Source organism: Alternaria infectoria (assembly GCF_024043175.1).
Source record: "Alternaria infectoria strain BMP 0036 chromosome Unknown scaffold_6, whole genome shotgun sequence".
In the NCBI taxonomy this organism is placed as follows: Eukaryota; Fungi; Ascomycota; class Dothideomycetes; order Pleosporales; family Pleosporaceae; genus Alternaria; species Alternaria infectoria.
Window position 1 is genome coordinate 25,552 of NW_026250695.1, and position 18,785 is coordinate 44,336.

The 18,785-nt window shown below is 53.5% G+C and overlaps 7 protein-coding genes across 7 annotated transcripts; 4 read left to right on the forward strand and 3 right to left on the reverse strand.

Annotated features, from left to right (window-relative positions):
• Positions 1-882: 882 nt before the first annotated feature.
• J4E92_004294 (uncharacterized protein) lies at positions 883-4,836 on the reverse strand (the record flags this gene model as incomplete). Its single annotated transcript, XM_051495684.1, has 2 exons — positions 883-2,991; positions 3,040-4,836. 2 exons carry the CDS (start codon positions 4,834-4,836, stop codon positions 883-885), a joined length of 3,906 nt encoding a protein of 1,301 aa, XP_051353524.1.
• A 1,330-nt stretch (positions 4,837-6,166) lies between these two features.
• Positions 6,167-6,824, reverse strand: J4E92_004295 (uncharacterized protein; the record flags this gene model as incomplete). The annotated part of the gene is made up of 2 exons (XM_051495685.1): positions 6,167-6,521; positions 6,577-6,824. 2 exons carry the CDS (start codon positions 6,822-6,824, stop codon positions 6,167-6,169), a joined length of 603 nt encoding a protein of 200 aa, XP_051353525.1.
• Positions 6,825-7,187: 363 nt separating this feature from the next.
• Positions 7,188-7,686, forward strand: J4E92_004296 (uncharacterized protein; the record flags this gene model as incomplete). The annotated part of the gene is made up of 2 exons (XM_051495686.1): positions 7,188-7,430; positions 7,564-7,686. 2 exons carry the CDS (start codon positions 7,188-7,190, stop codon positions 7,684-7,686), a joined length of 366 nt encoding a protein of 121 aa, XP_051353526.1.
• Positions 7,687-8,951: 1,265 nt separating this feature from the next.
• On the reverse strand, positions 8,952-9,890 carry J4E92_004297 (uncharacterized protein; the record flags this gene model as incomplete). The annotated part of the gene is made up of 2 exons (XM_051495687.1): positions 8,952-9,385; positions 9,443-9,890. 2 exons carry the CDS (start codon positions 9,888-9,890, stop codon positions 8,952-8,954), a joined length of 882 nt encoding a protein of 293 aa, XP_051353527.1.
• A 1,771-nt stretch (positions 9,891-11,661) lies between these two features.
• J4E92_004298 (uncharacterized protein) lies at positions 11,662-12,913 on the forward strand (the record flags this gene model as incomplete). The annotated part of the gene is made up of 2 exons (XM_051495688.1): positions 11,662-11,669; positions 11,797-12,913. The coding sequence occupies 2 exons, from the start codon at positions 11,662-11,664 to the stop codon at positions 12,911-12,913; spliced, it is 1,125 nt and encodes a 374-aa protein (XP_051353528.1).
• A 1,872-nt stretch (positions 12,914-14,785) lies between these two features.
• J4E92_004299 (uncharacterized protein) lies at positions 14,786-15,328 on the forward strand (the record flags this gene model as incomplete). The annotated part of the gene is made up of 2 exons (XM_051495689.1): positions 14,786-15,210; positions 15,262-15,328. The coding sequence occupies 2 exons, from the start codon at positions 14,786-14,788 to the stop codon at positions 15,326-15,328; spliced, it is 492 nt and encodes a 163-aa protein (XP_051353529.1).
• A 723-nt stretch (positions 15,329-16,051) lies between these two features.
• Positions 16,052-18,565, forward strand: J4E92_004300 (uncharacterized protein; the record flags this gene model as incomplete). The annotated part of the gene is made up of 3 exons (XM_051495690.1): positions 16,052-16,141; positions 16,206-18,294; positions 18,345-18,565. 3 exons carry the CDS (start codon positions 16,052-16,054, stop codon positions 18,563-18,565), a joined length of 2,400 nt encoding a protein of 799 aa, XP_051353530.1.
• Positions 18,566-18,785: the final 220 nt, after the last annotated feature.

Sequence of the window (18,785 nt, forward strand, 5' to 3'; positions counted from 1 at the left end):
CTACCCACCACAAATTACATATTACACACGTACATCGCCCATGACACAAACAGATGCCAGCGGTGTCTGTCTTGTCTGCCAACATGCCATGATGCGTCGTCGTGTAACCAAACCAGTAATCTGCGCCTCTTGCAACGCCCGTGGCGTCTGCAGAAAAATGAAAATCGTACGGTACGCGGTGCAGCCACTCCGAAACAAATCGGGCCATGACGATGCCCAGGTGATAACCAGATGTTGTGATTACTCAACGCAAACGCACGATTGTGACATGATCGGATGATTCTGGGAGCCCTGGCAATTCCACGTGTCGTGTGCCACGAAATGGGGAAGGTGCTGCTGCTTCTGCTGCTGCAAGGTCCCCTGTCTGCCTGGGGTGTGTCCGGCTAAAAACGCCTTTGGGCTTGCCGCGTGCCTTCCGCCATAGAGAATGGCATGAGATGACATGGTGTGAGGGACGACGCGGATGCGGGTACGAGGCGCAGTATATGTATGCAGGTTGCGGTGGAAGTTTGCAGTTTGGAAGGTGCATTAGCTTGTATACACGGCCTGCGGCTTCGGGTCGATAAGCGATGCAGGCGCTTCTTTCTGTCTGGGTGTTCTTTTCTCTTGTCGTTGTTTTTACGCGTTTTGGCCGCCCTTGCAGAATCGAACATGCATGTTGGATCACATTCTTCGGCCCTGTTTGATGCACGGTCGGTGGAGGGAGGAAATCGTAGTCGGAATGTGGAGGAGCATTGATAATAACTATTATGTGGGGGGCACGCTCATGTTGATCTGCGTTTGAATTCAGATTTTGGGTATTTGTAAAAGCAACTTGAATCATTGGCATTTGCATGAAGGACGTTTTAGGGCCACCATTGAGGCCCGCACGGACGCTTCCGTTTACTCAATGACGAGCAACCTTTCCGTAACATCCAGAGCACCTTCAAAGTTACCGGTGATAGCATAGATGCTCTGCATCGCAAAGGCGGCATCCGTGCCGAAGTCCTCATACCCCCAATTCTCATCCTGGCACTGATCTTCTGCCTCCTGTCTGACCTTGTCACTAAGCGCGCAACACCTTTCATACGCCGGAAGCGCCTGCGCGACAAGACCCAGCCCATGCCACATCCTCCCGACGTTGAACTCCGCCTCTTGCTGGTGGATAGCATGAGAGCTTTTGGAGCGCATGTCATAGTATCTGTAGACGAACGACAGACCCTGTTGGATCTGGTACTGTCGGTTCTCAGACAGTCGTTTCATCGCATGTTGAATGTACGCCACGCCAATACTCAGATTCAATACCGGATCTTCAGGTGTGATGGCAAAGGCGCGGAAGTAGTAGTTGAGTGCAGCCATGTAGCTTCCACCGCACATCAAGACATGTCCGTATAATGCAAACAGCGCGGGATCGTGATCTTTGACCTTGTCTACGTCTTCGACGTTGATATTGTTTCTGAATCCTCCTTTGCTGTCCTTTGTGTCGCGGAAGTTATATGCAATGCGCTGTGCTGGGGTCAGAAGCGCGTAGTCCATAGTCTTGATGTAGCGCATGAGCACTTTGTACGCCGGGCCTGTTGCGAATCCCTCCGGGAAGGAACATAGACGGTTGACAGCGCCATAGAGGCGGAAGAGATCGGTACCGAATGGGTATTCTTTGAGGAGCCAGCGTGTTGCTACAGATGCTTGGCGCGAGTTGTCCGCTGCGAGAGCGCATGTGAGGCGGCATAGCTGTAGTTGTTGGTGGTATTTTTGGTTGCGATGGAAGACATTGGCCTGAGTGGCGATGTCGAGCGTAGCGAAACATTGCTCTTCATCTCCTTCACTGGCGAGTAGAATAGCATAGCGACCGAATGCATCGCACCATTTGTCAAAATGAATACCCCAGAAATCAGATGGAGCCGAATCTGGTCGCTCGCGTAGCTCGGGATCTGTCTCTCCATCTTCAACGTTGTTTGCTACCACGGCAAGTACCATCAGCGAAGACTCCTTCCAGAGATCGCCACCTGTGACGCGACGGAAGTAGGTCATGAGATCTTCTTTCCGGTTCGAGTAGAACAGATCAAATGTGGAGAACTCTTCGATGAGCTCCCGGGTAATGGAAAGAACTTCATGTATAGCATCCTCGTCCCCGTCCTCTGCCATTTCCCATATCTCCTCCAGTCGCTCGAAACTAGAAACGATCTCCCGGTGCTGAGCTCGGGCGGCTTTGAGGTCTTCGGCGTGATCTGTCGCCAGTTTCTGGAGCTTATGGCGAAACAGTCTGTTATTGATCGCTCGATACGGCACGTCGGTACCTTCAAGTGTAGTTCGTTTTGGTTCAGTATCGGGAACTGTATCGGCGTCTTCATCACGTACATCAAGGAACGCCTGAACCTTGGGCGCCTTGGCTCTCTTCGTTCGGAAGAAGCCCTTCTTGGGGCGCTCGGTCGGGGCAATGAGTGCGGGAAGCTCCACATTGCCGTTCTCGTTTGCAGAATCCTCCTCTTCACCTGTCTGACCTGTTGCTTTCTGCATCCTCTTCCTATTCCTTCTGACCGTGCTTTTCCGAACACCATATCGACCACGAGCTTGCCTTCGCTGGTTGTAGTAGTACACTCTGAGCTCATCGTATGCCTCAAACCCGAGGGCTTTGAGCTTATGGCCGTACTTGTCGCGATAGATGGTCTCAGCGCGCTGCCCAGCTTCTTGCCACATGCCTTGATCTTCAAAAAACTTTGCAAGGACAGCGAGATCGTCATAGTTCTCAGCCGGCCACTTCTTCAGGATTGGAATCACCTCTGCCGCCCTCTCGGTCCTCTCTAGGTTCTTCAAGCATGTATGCAGGCCGATGTAACTTTGGAGGTTGAACTCATTCGAATTCTTGTCGAATAATGGCTCGTAGAATCGCAGCGCGTGTTCGTCATGGCCGGTGGCGTGAAGAGCATCGCCAATGATACGAAATAGGTCTTCGTAGTCCCAAATCAGCGCATCAGGGTCATGGTTATCCGGCTCCAACATCTCAAGATGACGCTATGTCGTAGTTAGTAATGTAGCTTTTGACGCAGTCATTCGACTTACCATCGCTTCTTCAAAGTCATCCTTGCTCCTGCGTAAGCGAAACAGGCCTAGCTTCACCCTAATCTCTAATGGCAGGGTTGAGCCATAGGCTGCATCCTGCGATGCTCGGACGAATTGGGGCACAGTAACGCGTCTTGGCTCATCTTCGACATCGAACTCGCGATCGTCTTTCAGCTCGTCCCAGAATGTCTCCGAACGCCGACCCTGCTTCCACCGGGCAAGCTCTTTGAGTCGCGTAACACCAGCGCCATAGCTACCAGCTCGATCTAAAAGATCGAGATAAATGTTGATTAGCTCCCAATCGAGTTCATTCTCGACTGGATCCCGGTCAGGCTGTGTGAAAACGTCAATGGCCTCCTCAAAGCTGTTCAGTAACTTGTTAAGGTGTATCCTAGTCTGTTTCGCAGAGGCAGTACCCATCATTGCCATGATCTTCAATACACTGACATCCGGATCTTCTCCTTGTTCCTTGAGTGTTTTGAGCATCTTGAGACCGAGTGCGACGCACTTTGATGAGCGGCCTAATTGCGCCTCAATTTCAAGCTTGCGACTTCGAGCTTCGTAGTCGTTGTTGAGCAAAATAATCTCGTTCAAACATGGAAGAATGGCAGCCGACTTGTTCTCATCTGTAAACTGGGGATGCTTCTCTGGATCCAATCGTTCTATGCGCTCGATGATATACTGCCAAAGACCAGGATCACGTTTAGTTGGCGCGCCAGCCAGGAGTACAGCCAATGAGTCCTCTTCTCGACCCATCTCGGTATAGATCTCGGATGCAATGTTGTAAGCATCGAAGATCTCGGGATTGAGTTGAATAGCTTGCTGAGCAAATGCAAGGGCAGCTTCGTAGTCCTTTTCGATGAACTTGGCGTTGGCCTGCTTCTGCAGTGCCTTCCATTCTGCACCCGGGTCGGCAACGGCTCGAGGACCTCTGGGTCCCTTTTCTCTTCCGGGCTTGCCTCGCTTCTTTTTCCGCGGCGTCGGTCTGGCACCATTATTGCCCCCTCTGCCGCCACGACCCCTAGTCGAAGGACGACCTCGTTTTCCACTACCTCGCCCTCTGGTGCTAGACGCTGGTATGATACTGGCGGTGACTGGAGTCTTGAGTGTGCCTCTGCCTCTACCCTTTCCTCTCTTGTACTTTGTCCGCTCTTCAGTATCATCAAACTCGACGCCTAGCTCCATTTCGTCCGGATCGCCTTCATCTTCCTGTGCATCTTCCGATTCGTAGTCTGCGTCTACTTCTGAATCATCTTTGTTCTCGATTCGTTGTAGTTCCTCCTCTTCCTCCATGGTCAGCCGAAAGTCATCTTGATCGGAATCCGAACTATCAAAGTCGCGGTCATATCGCGAATCACGAAATCTGGTCGCGTTGGTATAGTCATCATCGTCCTCTTGCCCCGGGTTGGCTGGGATGAATCCTTCAAAGACTGCAGGTCCACTGGTAGCATAGGCTCTATTGAACGGGTCCTGAAACCCTCCACTAGTGAAAGGAGGAGGCTCCTCTTCCTCCAGATCCTCTACAGCGCTGAGTGGAATGAGAGGTATGAAAGGACTCCGGGCTGGCGGCTGATGGTGAAGTGAAGGCTGGAATGGAGGCGGATGTGGGTATACCTCTTGAGGAAACACGGCGTTTGGTGGAAAATGTACGGGGTATTGTTGTCTGCCATGCTGCGCAGGTGGTTGCATCAAGCTTGGTGCAGCCTCTCCGAAAGTACCTGCAACGGGTAAGAAGCGTCTATTATCCGGTGGCTGTCCTGGCGGCCACTGCCCGTAGTAGCCATTATTGGGGTTCATTGTGTGCTTGATCGTATCGTACCTGCATTAGTCCATACGTGTTAGTGAGTGATCATTGTGGTGTATGCACCGAGAGAATGGTGGTGGTGTCGAAAGCTTCGAGACAGGGATTGTGACTGTTGCAAAGGCTGGTGCACGTGCTTCGCGCTAGAGCTTCACGCGTCTCGCGCGTTCCGATTCGAGGCTCACCAGGAACTGGTGTCTCTCCCCAAACAACCTGTTAAGCTCCCATACGAACCTCCTGATGGTAGTTTTCTTATCGCGCAAGTCCAGCTATAAGGGTATCGTGTGGTGGCAGAGAACGTCAACGATCTAGGCCCAGCGCAAGGAAATTACTTAGGTGGTGTCAACGCTGCTAGCCTGCTGCTTGGGCAGCCCGAGCCGTTCTCCCGGCAGCTAGCTTAGTAGGTGGCAGTTCTTTATAATTGTTTCAGCCAATATGCTACCGTATTTATATAGAACAGGATCCAATTCTTGACAACCTAGGAAGGGTCTGCCGGTGCACTTCCAGAACTCGCTACCGTAGTTACCCTCTTGGACGGGCTCAGCACCTGCGCCAACTCATATTGAAGCATCTACTCCAAAACACCATACACCTTATCGCATCTCCTTCCTCCTTCGCAGAAACTATGCTACTAAGACACTTCTTTTACAGTCTGTCGCTGTGCCTGGCCGTTCCCGCTCTCAGCATACCAAAGCATGACACTCAGCTACCTCTCCTCCAAGAACACGAACTTAACCAATCGCAAAGTACCGACGTCGTCTTAGCATTCAAGGAAAGTGGAAGCAATGAGGTGCATCAGGTTAAAATACCATTACGAACGAGGGTCTACCCAGGTATGTCACATGTACCAGGCTTCAATCCGACCGTTGCTGACAGCCTGACTAGGTAAAGTCTTACCGGATCGACCAAGCGTTGTACAAGTGATGGAAGCCACCGAACAAGGCCGGTCAGTATCACGCGCAAGACTGGAAAGAATTATATGCAGAGTCACGCCGAATATCAGCACCGAGGAAAGAGAAGCATTAGATGTCAGTATGGAACCAAAGGCATTACCATGGTTTGCAGTAAGAGATGGAGTTGTCGAGTTCGAAAGCAGTGGCTCCAGATGGTTTCTCGCAGGTAGAGAAATAGAAAGTTACGAGTGTCGATGACACTATGGTGCGTCCGAGATTAAAGACATGGGAAAGTAGAAGACGAATCTTAATGTAATATGCTCCATGCTTTCTAAGGGTATAATGTGATGGCTCTCAACAGCCTCCTTCCACTCACATGCATGTATCCAAGTGAACCCAACCCAAACGCCAATTATGCAGGTCTGAAATCTGATCAAACGTTATTATCCCCCTCATTCATCCCCACCATCTCGTATTCACCAGCACCGTCTCTCCCTCTGCCCCTCCCTCGCCCTCTAGATTCTCCACCTTCGTCCTCTGTAGCTGGTTGTGATCGCGCAGGCGGCTTGCTACCGAAATTGATTGGCTTCAGTTCGCGCCACTGGCATGCCCACACGCCCAGCGAAGTCATGATGGTCGCGCTGCATATCTGGAGGGCCCACCAGAACATGTGGGTGGGTATCGCGTGCGTATATAGGGAGGTGACGATCAGGTGGATAAAGTGGACAGTCAGGGCGAAGTCGAGAACGAGTTTTGAGCGCGCGATAAGGAGAAGTATGAAGATGGCACTGCCGCGTGTTAGACCATGGTATGACTGATTATCCAGCGCGATCGAGTGCTTACCAAGTGAGACTATTCAGCACCCAGACCAGACCCAGCGTCCATCCGATTGTGGTATCGCCGCGTAGACTTTGCCAGCTGAATAGGAGATCGGTGCTGACCTCCTTGCCCGCTACCAGCGCGGTGAAGAGGATGAGGACGCCGGCGCATGCATAGTAGGCAGCCTGTAGGAGTACAATCTGCGTGAGGATGCGGGTTGGGGACAGATCCGCAAGTGCGCCGGGTCGTGGAGGGCGGCGTCGGCGTGGCATCAATACGCGGGCGATGCGCTATAACCCGAGCATAAGGGGAGTTGTCGATTTGGCTGTTGTAGTTGCAAGGTTGCCTGTTGATTCATGGGTTCCCTAACGGTTCGGCGAAACGTGGACAGCCAGCGCCGATGTCATAGCTTAGGGTCTGCCAAGCACGAATTCGACATCGCTGCGCTCTCCAACGTCTATCGACAACAACCCTATCAACTCTACAAATCCGACCTCCAGACTTACACTACCGACGTACGTTATCACCCCGATTCGGTCTACCTGCGAATACCCCACCTTGCGACTGACACCCGCGCCAGTTTCGACCGTCGCCTCCACCTCCGCATCTCCTCCGCAAGCTCGAAAATCGCCGCCATGGGTTGGTTCGGCTCAAGCTCCAAGGACGACTCGGGCGTCAAGAAGACAGAAGGCGGTGCATTCGAGTCGCCATCGCGATCCAACCGGAAACAATGTTACGCTGCACGCGACGCTTTCTTCGAATGTCTCGACAAGAACAACGTCCTGGATAGCATAAATACAAAGTCTGGTAGGGACAAGGCGGCCAGCTTCTGCTCGTCATTCGATCAGGAGTTTGAGAAGAACTGTGCACACAGCTGGGTACGTCAAATCTCGCAATCGCCAGCAGCATACTTCCATGCCCGTGACAGAAACGGCGACTATGGCACTACAGGCTTCTTGGACTACAGATTGGACAAGGAACACACCCGAATACTAGGCTAACATTCTCTAGGTCGAATACTTCAAGAAGCAACGAGTCGTAAACTACCAAAGAGAACAGACGATCAAGAAGATCGAGATGCAAGGTGGAGAAATCACTGCCCCGCAACTACCACTGCCGGGCCAGAACAGATAGATGGAGGATGGCTGAACAGCCCTAATAATGCCGCTCATGACCAATGTACAATATGTATACTACTCTCAAAGCGCTCCCAAAAAGCGTTTGCAGCTATCACGCAGCTCGGCTTCCCTGCCGTTCTAGACTTCTCACACGATGGGGCATAGCACCCACACACTCTCTATGCACTCAAATGCAAGGCATCGCGTTTACCTTAGACCCTCAGATCAAATGGAAGTGCATGAACCTCCCACCCTCAGCGCGCGGTCCTGTAGCCCGGCCCAAATATCCAACACACTACCTTACTCGAACTGTGACTAGACTCGCATAATGTCGTCACCGGAGCTTGGGAACGCTCACCGATGTAGCCTAGCCATAGAGTGTCGAGCCGCGCCTGTCAAGTGTACTCCTTGCATGATGGGTTCGTCGCATAGACGCAAGGACGAATCGGGGATCAGCGGTGTTTAGCTTGTCAATGCAGGCCTAGGAGTAGGCGCGGGAGTTGTTTCCATGCAGCATCGTAGCGTGAGTTCTGTAGGTCAGGCCGCGTCTTGGCCCTGATGCCAAGGGCGGTGACCTTTTGTTGGTCACCATACCTCCAGGGGCATGTGGCATGTGGCTGCCTGTCGGCAGTTTCCTTTTGCCCGAGTCTTTGTTGCTGACAGCCTGACAGCGGTAACTCTATTGTTGAGGGGGAACATGGAAGTCTTCAACTCTGTTTGGCAACCCCTCATCAGCACGAAAGCCTAATCAGAGTAATCATCGGATTCAACATGCGCATCGGAATCAACTTTCCAGGGCCCGGAATCCTACACGCACCAAAACAGCAAAGTGCAAGGAGCATGACAAATGTCTTGCCGCAAGACAGCATGTTACCCAATATTGTTGATTAATACTGATTGGCTACTAAGACGTGCAGGTTTTAGCCGCAGAATCGAGCGGCAGTAGCAGCAGCGCGCCACCTGGTTCGACTCGTCGGGTCGGCGAGATCTGAGCTTTTTCTCGGTTATCTATGCATACAGAAGACCCCCACCCCACCATTTCCATGACTTCATCCGGGTCAAGTGGCTTATTCTACCCCTCCATCGGGTTGGTGCGTCGCCGAAGGATCCTGCCTCCGTGTGTACGTGTGCGTGTGTGTGTGCGTTTCGGTTCGTGTGCTTTTGTTCGTAGGCTTCGTGATCATGTCCCATGCTACCCAAAAGCTACCCAATGCTGATCCGAAGATTTTGTTACTGAAGTTCGTGTGCTTACATCCTCGATGTCGTCCTAGTGGCACTTGGTCACCACTTTGTCGGCCAAATAGTCGCAGGGTCGAACTCGCGCCTAAAAATCTCCACATCGGACGCGCACCCTTTGCTCGGCGACCCAACCATACTACTGTCGATGGCAAACACGACATCCTGGAATGCGCCATGGAACTCCTCCTCTTCGAAGAGTAGTTTCCTCCACATTCGGGCTACCTCCTGTGCCGGGTTTCGGAATATAGGCCCTAGTCCAAAAGCGCCCAATACCAAGTTCCTGTGCCCGCAGTAGGAAGCGATTCGCAGTACTGCCCGCATTTTCTCCTTCATGAGCTCCTTCTCTTGTGCAAACGAATACTTGCAGCCGCTCTCGTCAAGCTTGGGACGCCGCACGGGTGCAACGGATATTACAGGTAAGGACGCTATGTCTGTGAAAGTTGCATAGTCTTGATCTGGGCCTGCCCGGAAAACAACTGCGGCCCGTTAGTGACTTGTGCCTCGTGACGATCGTTACTAGCATGCCAACGTACAGACTTCAGGGGAGTAGATGCCGCCTGTCTGTGGTATTGGGTAATAGTTTTCTTCTCGGCCCAATTGCGCGTTCCAGGGCATTGTCAGGGCATGCACGAGGTTGCTTCTCCGCGCGAAGCATTCCTCTGGTGCCATGAGCCCAGATTCCCAGTCACCTCCAGCGCGCTTCTCGTTTGCTACGTTGATCACTGGTATCCGCTTGCACTCTGGGTCTGCGTTGACAGCACTTTGGTACCAGCCCAAAGCGTAGTTCACGGGGTCGCCTTCCATGACTGCTACTCTCGTGCGTTGTGATGATCGCTTGTCCACGTTGATCCTTATTTGCGAGGAGTCTGGGTACAGGTATGAGGTTTTGGAGTCTCGGATGTAATGCTTCCAGATATGCGGCATCCATACGCGTTTTGCTTCGGCTGCTATTTCTGACGGCTTTGGTCTTGATGGCGGCATGGTAGTAAAGTACTGTGAGGGGGTTCCTGTGGACTGCTTGTGTGAATGGACGTATGATGAAGGTGTAGTTGACTGCAGTGTGGAACAGCGTGAGAGGAACGAGGGTTGACAGTAACGAAAGCGAGTCTGTGACCCAACGGGCGAGAGGGTAGTATATCACTTGAGCAGCTACTCAAGGGCGTGTGATAACGCAGCTAAATAATGGTTCCAGATGGACCCCGGAGACTAAGCTGGCGTATTTCCACTGCGCCAGCTACCAAAACGGTAGTCCACTGCGGGAATCAAGCCTTCCCCTGTGCATGCAGTCATCGCGGGTAGCATCTACACCAGCCGTAGCGCAGACCTGCAGGAAAGATGGAGCCATGAGTCGTGTGCCCGAGCAGTCTAGGGAAGACACAGATGTCGAATGGCCGGTAGCAGCCGCGCCTTGTGATTGCAAAAGTTCATCCTGGTCCTGGGGGCCATGCCGTGCACCCACATAGCTGCCAGGCACCTTAAGCCACCAAGTGCCGTGTCGGGTTCCTAGTGTGTTGGAGCAGGGATGTGTGGCTGGATCGATCGTCCAGGCCTTGAAGCGATCTGCAAATATTTAAAAGCGGTTTAGAAAGATCTGGCGGCGTTGAGCAAGCCGATGATGACAGCTGCTAACCAAGATCCTGCACGATATAGCGTCGCAGTAATAGCGTCGGCACTAAGATCCGGATGCAGGGTAATGGTACTCTGCTGGAATGCATGGCGTTCTACGAGGCGTCTTCCTCACCGCCAGCGGAGGTGGCACGAAAACGTCCATCTAGCGAGCATTTCCGCCACTTTGATGACGGGTCCTTGCCTGGAAGTATCCTGGCAGACGGTAAAGGTTGTACAAACGGCCATCGAGCTTGGTGGGGCGTGGCGTTTGTGTCTTGGTGTGCTTACTGGCGGTGGAGGGGAGGAGGAAGCTGACCCACCCAATGATGGTCAAGGGAACGACCAAGAAGGTCACCAAGACCACAGGCTCCTAAGGCCATCGGCGCTATGCTCATGGGCCTCAAATCTCGTGAAAGGACATGGTCGGTCCTTGCAGCACATGATGTTTCAGCCATGGCTGAAGTGTTACAGTCGAGATCAACGAGCCACAGGAACGGCACGGGCGAGGCCTTCGCGATCCTAGCGTGGGGTCCAAGCGTTCTTCGTTTTTTTCCCAAGGTTTCGCAGACATCAACCCGCACGTGTGATAGAGAGTGCTGTTTCTACGCTACACTGCGCAGCTCCTGGCCGATCGAAATTTGCCGACGCGTAAATGAATTGGCTCCTGCCTGTTCGGAGGAGCGTTGTCCGTCCCCAGCACCTATTCCGAAACCGGGGAACCGCTCTACCTTGCGCACATGCACTATCACTATGCCGTCCCCGCTGCAGTTCCACCTTCTGTCCAAACACTATTGCTGAGCTGCTAAGGCCAACTCAATCGGCCAGTTCGTCTCAGCAGAGTGCACAGGACAACGAGGCACTAACGATAAACGGCTATGTACGGACGGTGCGCAAGCAAAAACGCATCGCATTCGCTGCTATAGGCGACGGCTCGACTTTGCAAACAGTCCAGGCCGTCCTGCCTCCTCAACTAGCAGAAGGGTCAGTAGCTCCCTTTAGAACACTCTGTAAGTACTGACATGCTGTACTATCAGACTCTCCACGGGCACTGCAGTGACAGTCACGGGAAAGTGGACACCCTCACCAGGCCAAGGCCAATCCCATGAACTTCAAGTCAACCACGTGCGAATATTGGGAGAGAATGATGCCACAGTAAGTCAACATGAGTGAGCCTCGGAGTCCTGCCCGATGTCTGATCTGAATCTTAATTCCAGACCTACCCAATCCAGAAGAAATACCAAACGCCCGAATTTTTGCGCACACTCCCACATCTCCGAAGTCGACTACCAATTAACTCGCTTCTCTTGCGGCTGAGATCGCTAGTCACTGCACAAGTGACCAACTACTTTGCGGAACATGACTTCATTCAGTGCCATCCACCAATCATCACCTCCTCCGATTGCGAGGGCGCAGGAGAGGTGTTCACTGTGGCGCCTGGAGCACCTTCTTCAGCAGACAAAAGCTCTTCGAATCAGGTCAAAAAGCAAGAAGACATGTTTTTCGGTTCCCCCAAGTATCTGACGGTCTCCAGTCAGCTTCACCTAGAGGCTTTAGCTCAGTCAGTAAACAAGGTCTGGGCCTTGTCTCCAACATTCCGAGCCGAGAAGAGTGATACAGCCCGTCATCTTAGCGAGTTCTACATGCTGGAAGCAGAATTAGCTTTCACAGAGGATGTGAATGTCGTCATGGATGTTGTGGAAAATATGCTGCGTTCCGTTGCGTTGAAATTACAAGAGTCGGTTGTAGGTCAAGAACTTCTCGAGGCACGAGCACGAGACCAGGACCAAGAGAGCACATCCGTGTCGCACACTGTCCTCGCACAACGGTGGCAAGGGCTGGTAGCGGGGCCATGGCCTCGAACCACCTATGCGGCCGCAATACAGCACCTTAAAGACGCAGTGGCTCAGGGCAAGGCGGATTTTGAGTATGCACCTGGTCATGAAGATGGTCTCCAGACCGAGCACGAACGATTCTTGGCTGAGAGCTTGGGACGCGGTGGACCCGTATTCATCACTGATTACCCACGTAACATCAAGCCTTTTTACATGGCGCCGTCAAATGACCCGACAGCTGACAACCCGGCCACCTCGACCGTCGCATGCTTCGATCTCCTTGTACCTGAGATCTGTGAACTGGTCGGGGGCTCTATGCGTGAACATCGACTAGCAGAACTCTTGCAATCCATGGACGAACATGGTCTTCAACAAGCGCCGGATAGCACTACCGACGCATCAGACGGCTCCCTGCAGTGGTATGTGGATCTCCGCCGATACGGCAGTGTACCGCATGGAGGCTTTGGTCTAGGGTTCGATCGACTCCTGTGCTACCTCGCTGGTGTATCTAACATCAGGGACGTAGTCAGCTTTCCCCGGTGGTACAAGCGGTGCGAGTGTTGATGCGCAAACAAGATATAAGGACCTCCGGTATCCCGGATCACGGCATCGCCAGCTGGTCACGGACGTGGCATCTCGTAACGTGGCATGGCAGAGGGGCTGGATAGCATTGCTTGTTGCAGCACATGAAGACCGCGCGTTCATTGTACTTGTACGATCAGCTGCCGGCTGTACGATAGCTGCTCATTCTGCTCGAATCTGCATGGGATAGCCTCGGACCAAGGCACCGTGAGCTATCTACGAGAAATAGCTCCGGGTGTCCAAACTTCCGTGTGTAGACTTGCCCTATTATTCAGCTTGCGAGGCGGAGTGGAGACGAAAGTTCGCTGGTTGTCCATTTGTTATCAAACACTGTGCTCAGTGCACCTAGCGAGCTTTGCAGGTGAAGCTCGGGCATGCACTGTGCAAACCATCCCAAGATCGGACATTATTCAGCATGCGAGTCTGGATGCGCTAATCGAGACTTGCCGACTTTGCGGGGTATCGTGAGCAAATTCAAGCTTTGCGAACAACGTGTAGACGAGTGGCAGCGGACCAGACGTGTGTGGCGGGCTCGAGGTGCGGGCGGAGATGATCAGATAAGATATACCAAGCACCTTCCCCCTCCCACATCCGAGGCACCTTGGCCGAGTCTAGCTATCGCGTTGATGATGTACTTGATCTCCGCGGGCACCTGTCACCGATTTACGGGGCATTTGGGTAGGGCGTCGCGAAAATGCGCCGTCCGCCATGGCAAACAGCCTCAGGATGAAAACTTCGCTGGCAGACGAAGTGGCATGCGCATGCGCAGGTTTGCCATGGAAGCTCCGGCATCGCTGGTGGAGGCATGGGTACGTAAAGGGCAGATAGCAGCGACTCAGCGAGAGTACCTAGTCGCGGGCGGAATTTAGGTCTGACGTCTCGGCGTTCGGCTGAAGTCATCTCGCGCTTCCGTTAGTTGCAAACAAAAGTAACAACTTCAATTTCAGACAATTGCCCACTCACCACAGTCGCCCCTCTGCATCGACGCGCGGAGGCTCTACGTCCACCCCAAAAACAAAAACCCTCTCAAGTCGCAAACCTGGAATCCGCGGCGCCAGTAGCCGGCCGACTTATGGCCCCCAATGATCGGCCATCAGTTCCTATCGAAGAAGAACACGAGTACAGCTCCATTGCACCGCCGCACATGAGAGACACCCGTCGCTGACTTGCGCGCCAGTTATGAAGCGCTCCCGCCCAACTTCTCCCTCACCGCCAACATGCTTGCGGGCGCATTCGCAGGTGTTGCGGTACGTCTCCGAGGTCGCCGCCGTGTATATATCCCGACTGACCCGATGATAGGAACACTCGGTGATGTACCCCGTCGACTTGCTCAAGGTACGCAGCTTCCCACCAAGCTCTCCATGCACTGCCGACAGCGCGCTGACTCCGGACAGACCCGCATGCAGATCGTCAACCCGTCGCCGAGCGCCATGTACAGCGGTATCTCGAACGCCATGGTCACTATATCTAGGGCGGAGGGCTTCTGGTCACTGTGGAGGGGACTTTCGAGCGTGGTAATGGGCGCAGGTGGGTTGTTTCAGGCGAGCAAGACCGGCAAGGAGAACTGACAGAATGCAGGTCCCGCGCATGCCGTCTATTTTGCATCCTATGAAGCTACAAAGCACGCCCTCGGCGGCAATGAGGGAGAGAGCCACGAGCATCATCCCCTCGCGGCAGGTGCGCAATACCACGACCACACCAATGCGGGAGCAGCTACTGACCACCAACAGCTGCTAGCGGTGCCGCGGCCACCATCTCCAGCGATGCGCTGATGAATCCCTTTGACGGTAAGACGCGCACCACGACCTCGCTCCGCGCCTACTGAATCTCGCAGTCATAAAACAACGCATGCAAATGCACGGTTCCATCTACAAGTCCGTCCCCCAATGCGCCCGAGAGGTTCTCCGCACTGAGGGCGTGGGCGCATTCTACGTCTCATACCCCACTACACTGTGTATGACGGTGCCATTTACCGCACTCCAATTCATGGCCTACGAATCGATGTCCAAGGTCATGAACCCGACCGGCCGCTACGACCCCTATACGCACTGCTTCGCCGGAGGTATCGCCGGAGGATTTGCAGCGGGGCTCACAACTCCCCTCGATGTCATCAAGACGCTATTACAAACACGCGGCAATGCTCGAGACGCAGAATTGAAGAACGTCTCCGGCCTAATCCAGGCAGCCAAAATTATCCATCAAAGGGAAGGATACAGGGGATACTTCCGTGGTCTGAAACCCCGAATCATCACCACCATGCCAAGCACGGCAATTTGCTGGTAAGTTTTGAGCTTGGACACCGCAACCGGTATTGATCTGACACTGCATAGGTCCGCATACGAGATGGCCAAGGCTTTCTTCATTCGGAGGAGCACCAACTCATCAACGGCCATATAACAGAGAGACGACTATTTGACTGATCTTCTTTTGAACCATTACGAGAGCCCTCTGATTCCGCGATATGCGCACTACCCACGGAACGATATACACGCAGTGTCGCGGAGAGTAGCGACCATGGCAGTATTGGGCATCCAAGGCAAGGTCTAGCATTGTGTGGCGCGCTGGAGGAGCATAGGGCTGCGTCGCGACGCTTCTTCACTGCCATTGTATAGTCATAGAGGCTTTTGTGGAAGCCGATCTGGCGGCGTACTGGATGCTTGGTTATGCGAGCACACGACGGCATGCGCATTCTTGTATCATATAGCAAATTCAGTGTCGGCGTCACTCAAGACCCAAGAACATTTTCGCTCTTCAGCCCAAACAAGGTGCGTAATCGATAACAGCCGGGCGCGAATAGCAGCCCCACTTGCACATGCGCCTTCCTCGTGGCTGTGTGAGCACGCGTATCCTGGGTTGACAGTATTACCTTGTGATCTGATGTAATAGCGCGAGAGAGAGCGTGCCCAGTTGCGTAGAGGATGCATGGATGCGTGAGGACAAAGTCGTCTTCCATGGTCGTCGCTGCTCAGCCCTCGCGGTTGCGAAACGCAGCTACCTACGTCACACACCCGCGCGAACTAAGACCGGCGACGAATCTACAAACACGAGCCCGAGACTGGACGCGAGACACCTATTCTGTCCTCCACGCCACCCCCCGCGTGAATTGGGCGCATCATATACATGTTTTCCGCTATGCGCGCCAACACGACGCAGAAAGCCTACGACGAGGCTTTCCTAGCCTGCTCGACTGCAGTCTACTTTGAGGGCCAGGTCAGTGCCCAACCACCCCCCAAGTGTCGCATGTGCCCAGCATCACTGACAGAGAGACATATAGAACAACGAGAAAGAAGCGCTGCGATCATGGAAAACCGCCCTTGACCACATCTACTACCACAACGCCCGTCGCAACCCCTCGACCTACCGCCCCGCGTCCGAAACAGAGAGAGCACTGATCGAATCGCTACGCCAGTTGGAGCTGCAGTGTAAAGAGCGCGTGGATCTATTAGAGGCGCTGAAAAAGAGTCGCAAGGAGTCGAAAGAGAGCCTTGCCTCGCTCTCGTCAGACAACGATGCACCCACACCACCACCCCACGGCGTGCCCCTATCGCAAAACGATCCAAGCGCATCTACATCATGGCTCGGAGCCGGATCTATACCACCCATAGAGTACACAGATCTCTCAAGACCGCCAGCATTGCCATACCGTCCGGCGATGGCGCCACGGAAGAGCTCCGGTACTGGCTCCATACGGGACAACAGCTTGACCCAGACTCGGAGCGCATCGACGCTATCCCCAGGACCAGTAGGAGATAAAAAGACACGTACCCCATCCCCGGAGAAGAGTGGCAGAATGCTACGGACACTGAGACCCGGGAGAGAGAGCAAGCCATCTTCGGCGAAGTTGCCCAATACGTTGAGAAGTCGCCCGGATGCTTCAAAGGCAGCTACCCAAGCGTGGAGTGTCAAAGCCACAGCATCCTCCACTCGGCCAACATTAGGGGCCCCGAACCCATCGACCAGTTCTCTTACACCCTCCGCCCGCTCATCCCTCGACAAGCCGGCTGCTGAGAGACCGAGTGCTTATTTTCCGAAACCCGAAGCACAACCGCCGCCTGCACAAGCACCGTTCTACTTTAGAGCTGGCGAGGGGTCAGCATCAACCGCATATGCGGTTCCACCACTTGGTGGTGAGACTGATCCGGGGCCGGTCAAACCTGCTACAAACGAGCGAACAGCGCCAGCAATACCCCGAAAGTCTGTGGGTTTGAGTCGACTGAACAACGCGCAAGGGCCCAGTACACCATTACCATCTTACCGAAAGGAGTATCCCAAGCCCACACCGGACCCTCGATCTCTTGCCGCGTCTGCTGCAGCCCATTCGTACGGCGACACTGGGGGCGAGCGAGGTGGAGTGATATGGGATCCGACGACAAGGAGACTTGTACCGAAACCCAAGAGCAACGACACACAAGCGCGAAGCAGTTCAGAGCAGGAGGACTCACCTGAGTCTGTATCACTGGAAGAGGACGGAGATTTGCTCAAGCAGAGGCCACCTCCAGTGCGGAAGGGCAGGGCTAGAGGCAATTCGATGCGTGCAGAACTACCAGATACCCCAGGTGCGGATAGTTCTGAGGCGGAACTGGAGCCAGAAGAGACGGATGAATGGAAGCGCAAAACGGATGAGATCATGAAGAATTTGCCACGGGGCGTCGATAAGCAAGCAGCACAGCAGATATTAAACGAGATCGTGATACAGGGAGATGAGGTACACTGGAGCGACGTATCAGGACTTGAAGTTGCGAAATCCGCCCTGAAAGAGACGGTAGTGTACCCGTTCTTGAGGCCTGACTTGTTTATGGGTCTGCGAGAACCTGCACGCGGCATGCTCTTGTTTGGACCCCCTGGAACTGGAAAGACGATGTTGGCCAGGGCAGTTGCTACAGAGTCAAAGTCTACTTTCTTCGCCATATCAGCTAGTAGTCTGACGTCGAAGTTTCTGGGCGAGTCAGAAAAGCTTGTTCGCGCCCTTTTCCAGCTTGCAAAGATGCTGGCGCCATCAATCATCTTCGTCGACGAGATCGACTCACTCCTCTCGTCGCGTTCGGGATCCGGCGAGCACGAAGCATCGCGACGCATCAAAACTGAGTTCCTTATTCAGTGGTCCGATCTGCAAAAGGCAGCTGCCGGGAGCGCGGTCACGGACAAGGACAAAGAGAGGGGCGATGCAACTAGGGTTCTCGTCCTCGCAGCAACAAACCTGCCGTGGGCGATCGATGAAGCAGCAAGACGAAGGTTTGTGAGAAGGCAATATATCCCACTGCCCGAAGATTGGGTCCGGAAGCAACAAGTCCAGACGCTATTGAGCCACCAGAAACATGAGTTGAGTGACCGCGATCTGGATCGTCTGGTCAAGCTCACTGAGGGTATGTGATGATCATTGAGGACCTGAATCGCAACACTAATTTCTTTCTAGGTTTCTCTGGTTCTGATATAACGGCGCTCGCGAAAGACGCTGCAATGGGCCCTTTGCGCTCACTGGGCGAGAAGTTACTTTCAATGACGATGGACCAAATACGACCGATACAATATCAGGACTTTGTAGCTAGTCTGCAGACTATCAGACCGTCTGTAAGCAAGCAAGGACTGAAGGAATTTGAGGATTGGGCTACACAGTTTGGTGAACGTGGAGGCTGAAGTACTAATTAACGGGCTGGCACTGCGCTTGCGATAACGAATCAAGTATCTACATTAGTATCTGTATGGCAATTGTCTCGGCGTCGTTGGCTTCAACTGCAGGTAGCATGCTCACCCCACCTGCCTGGGTTGAGGATGGCTCCTTCCGTCTGGATTGTGCCCGTGACTTAGCGCCACCTCAACAAGAGCCCATATCACACCTAGCAAGCTGTTCTTCTTC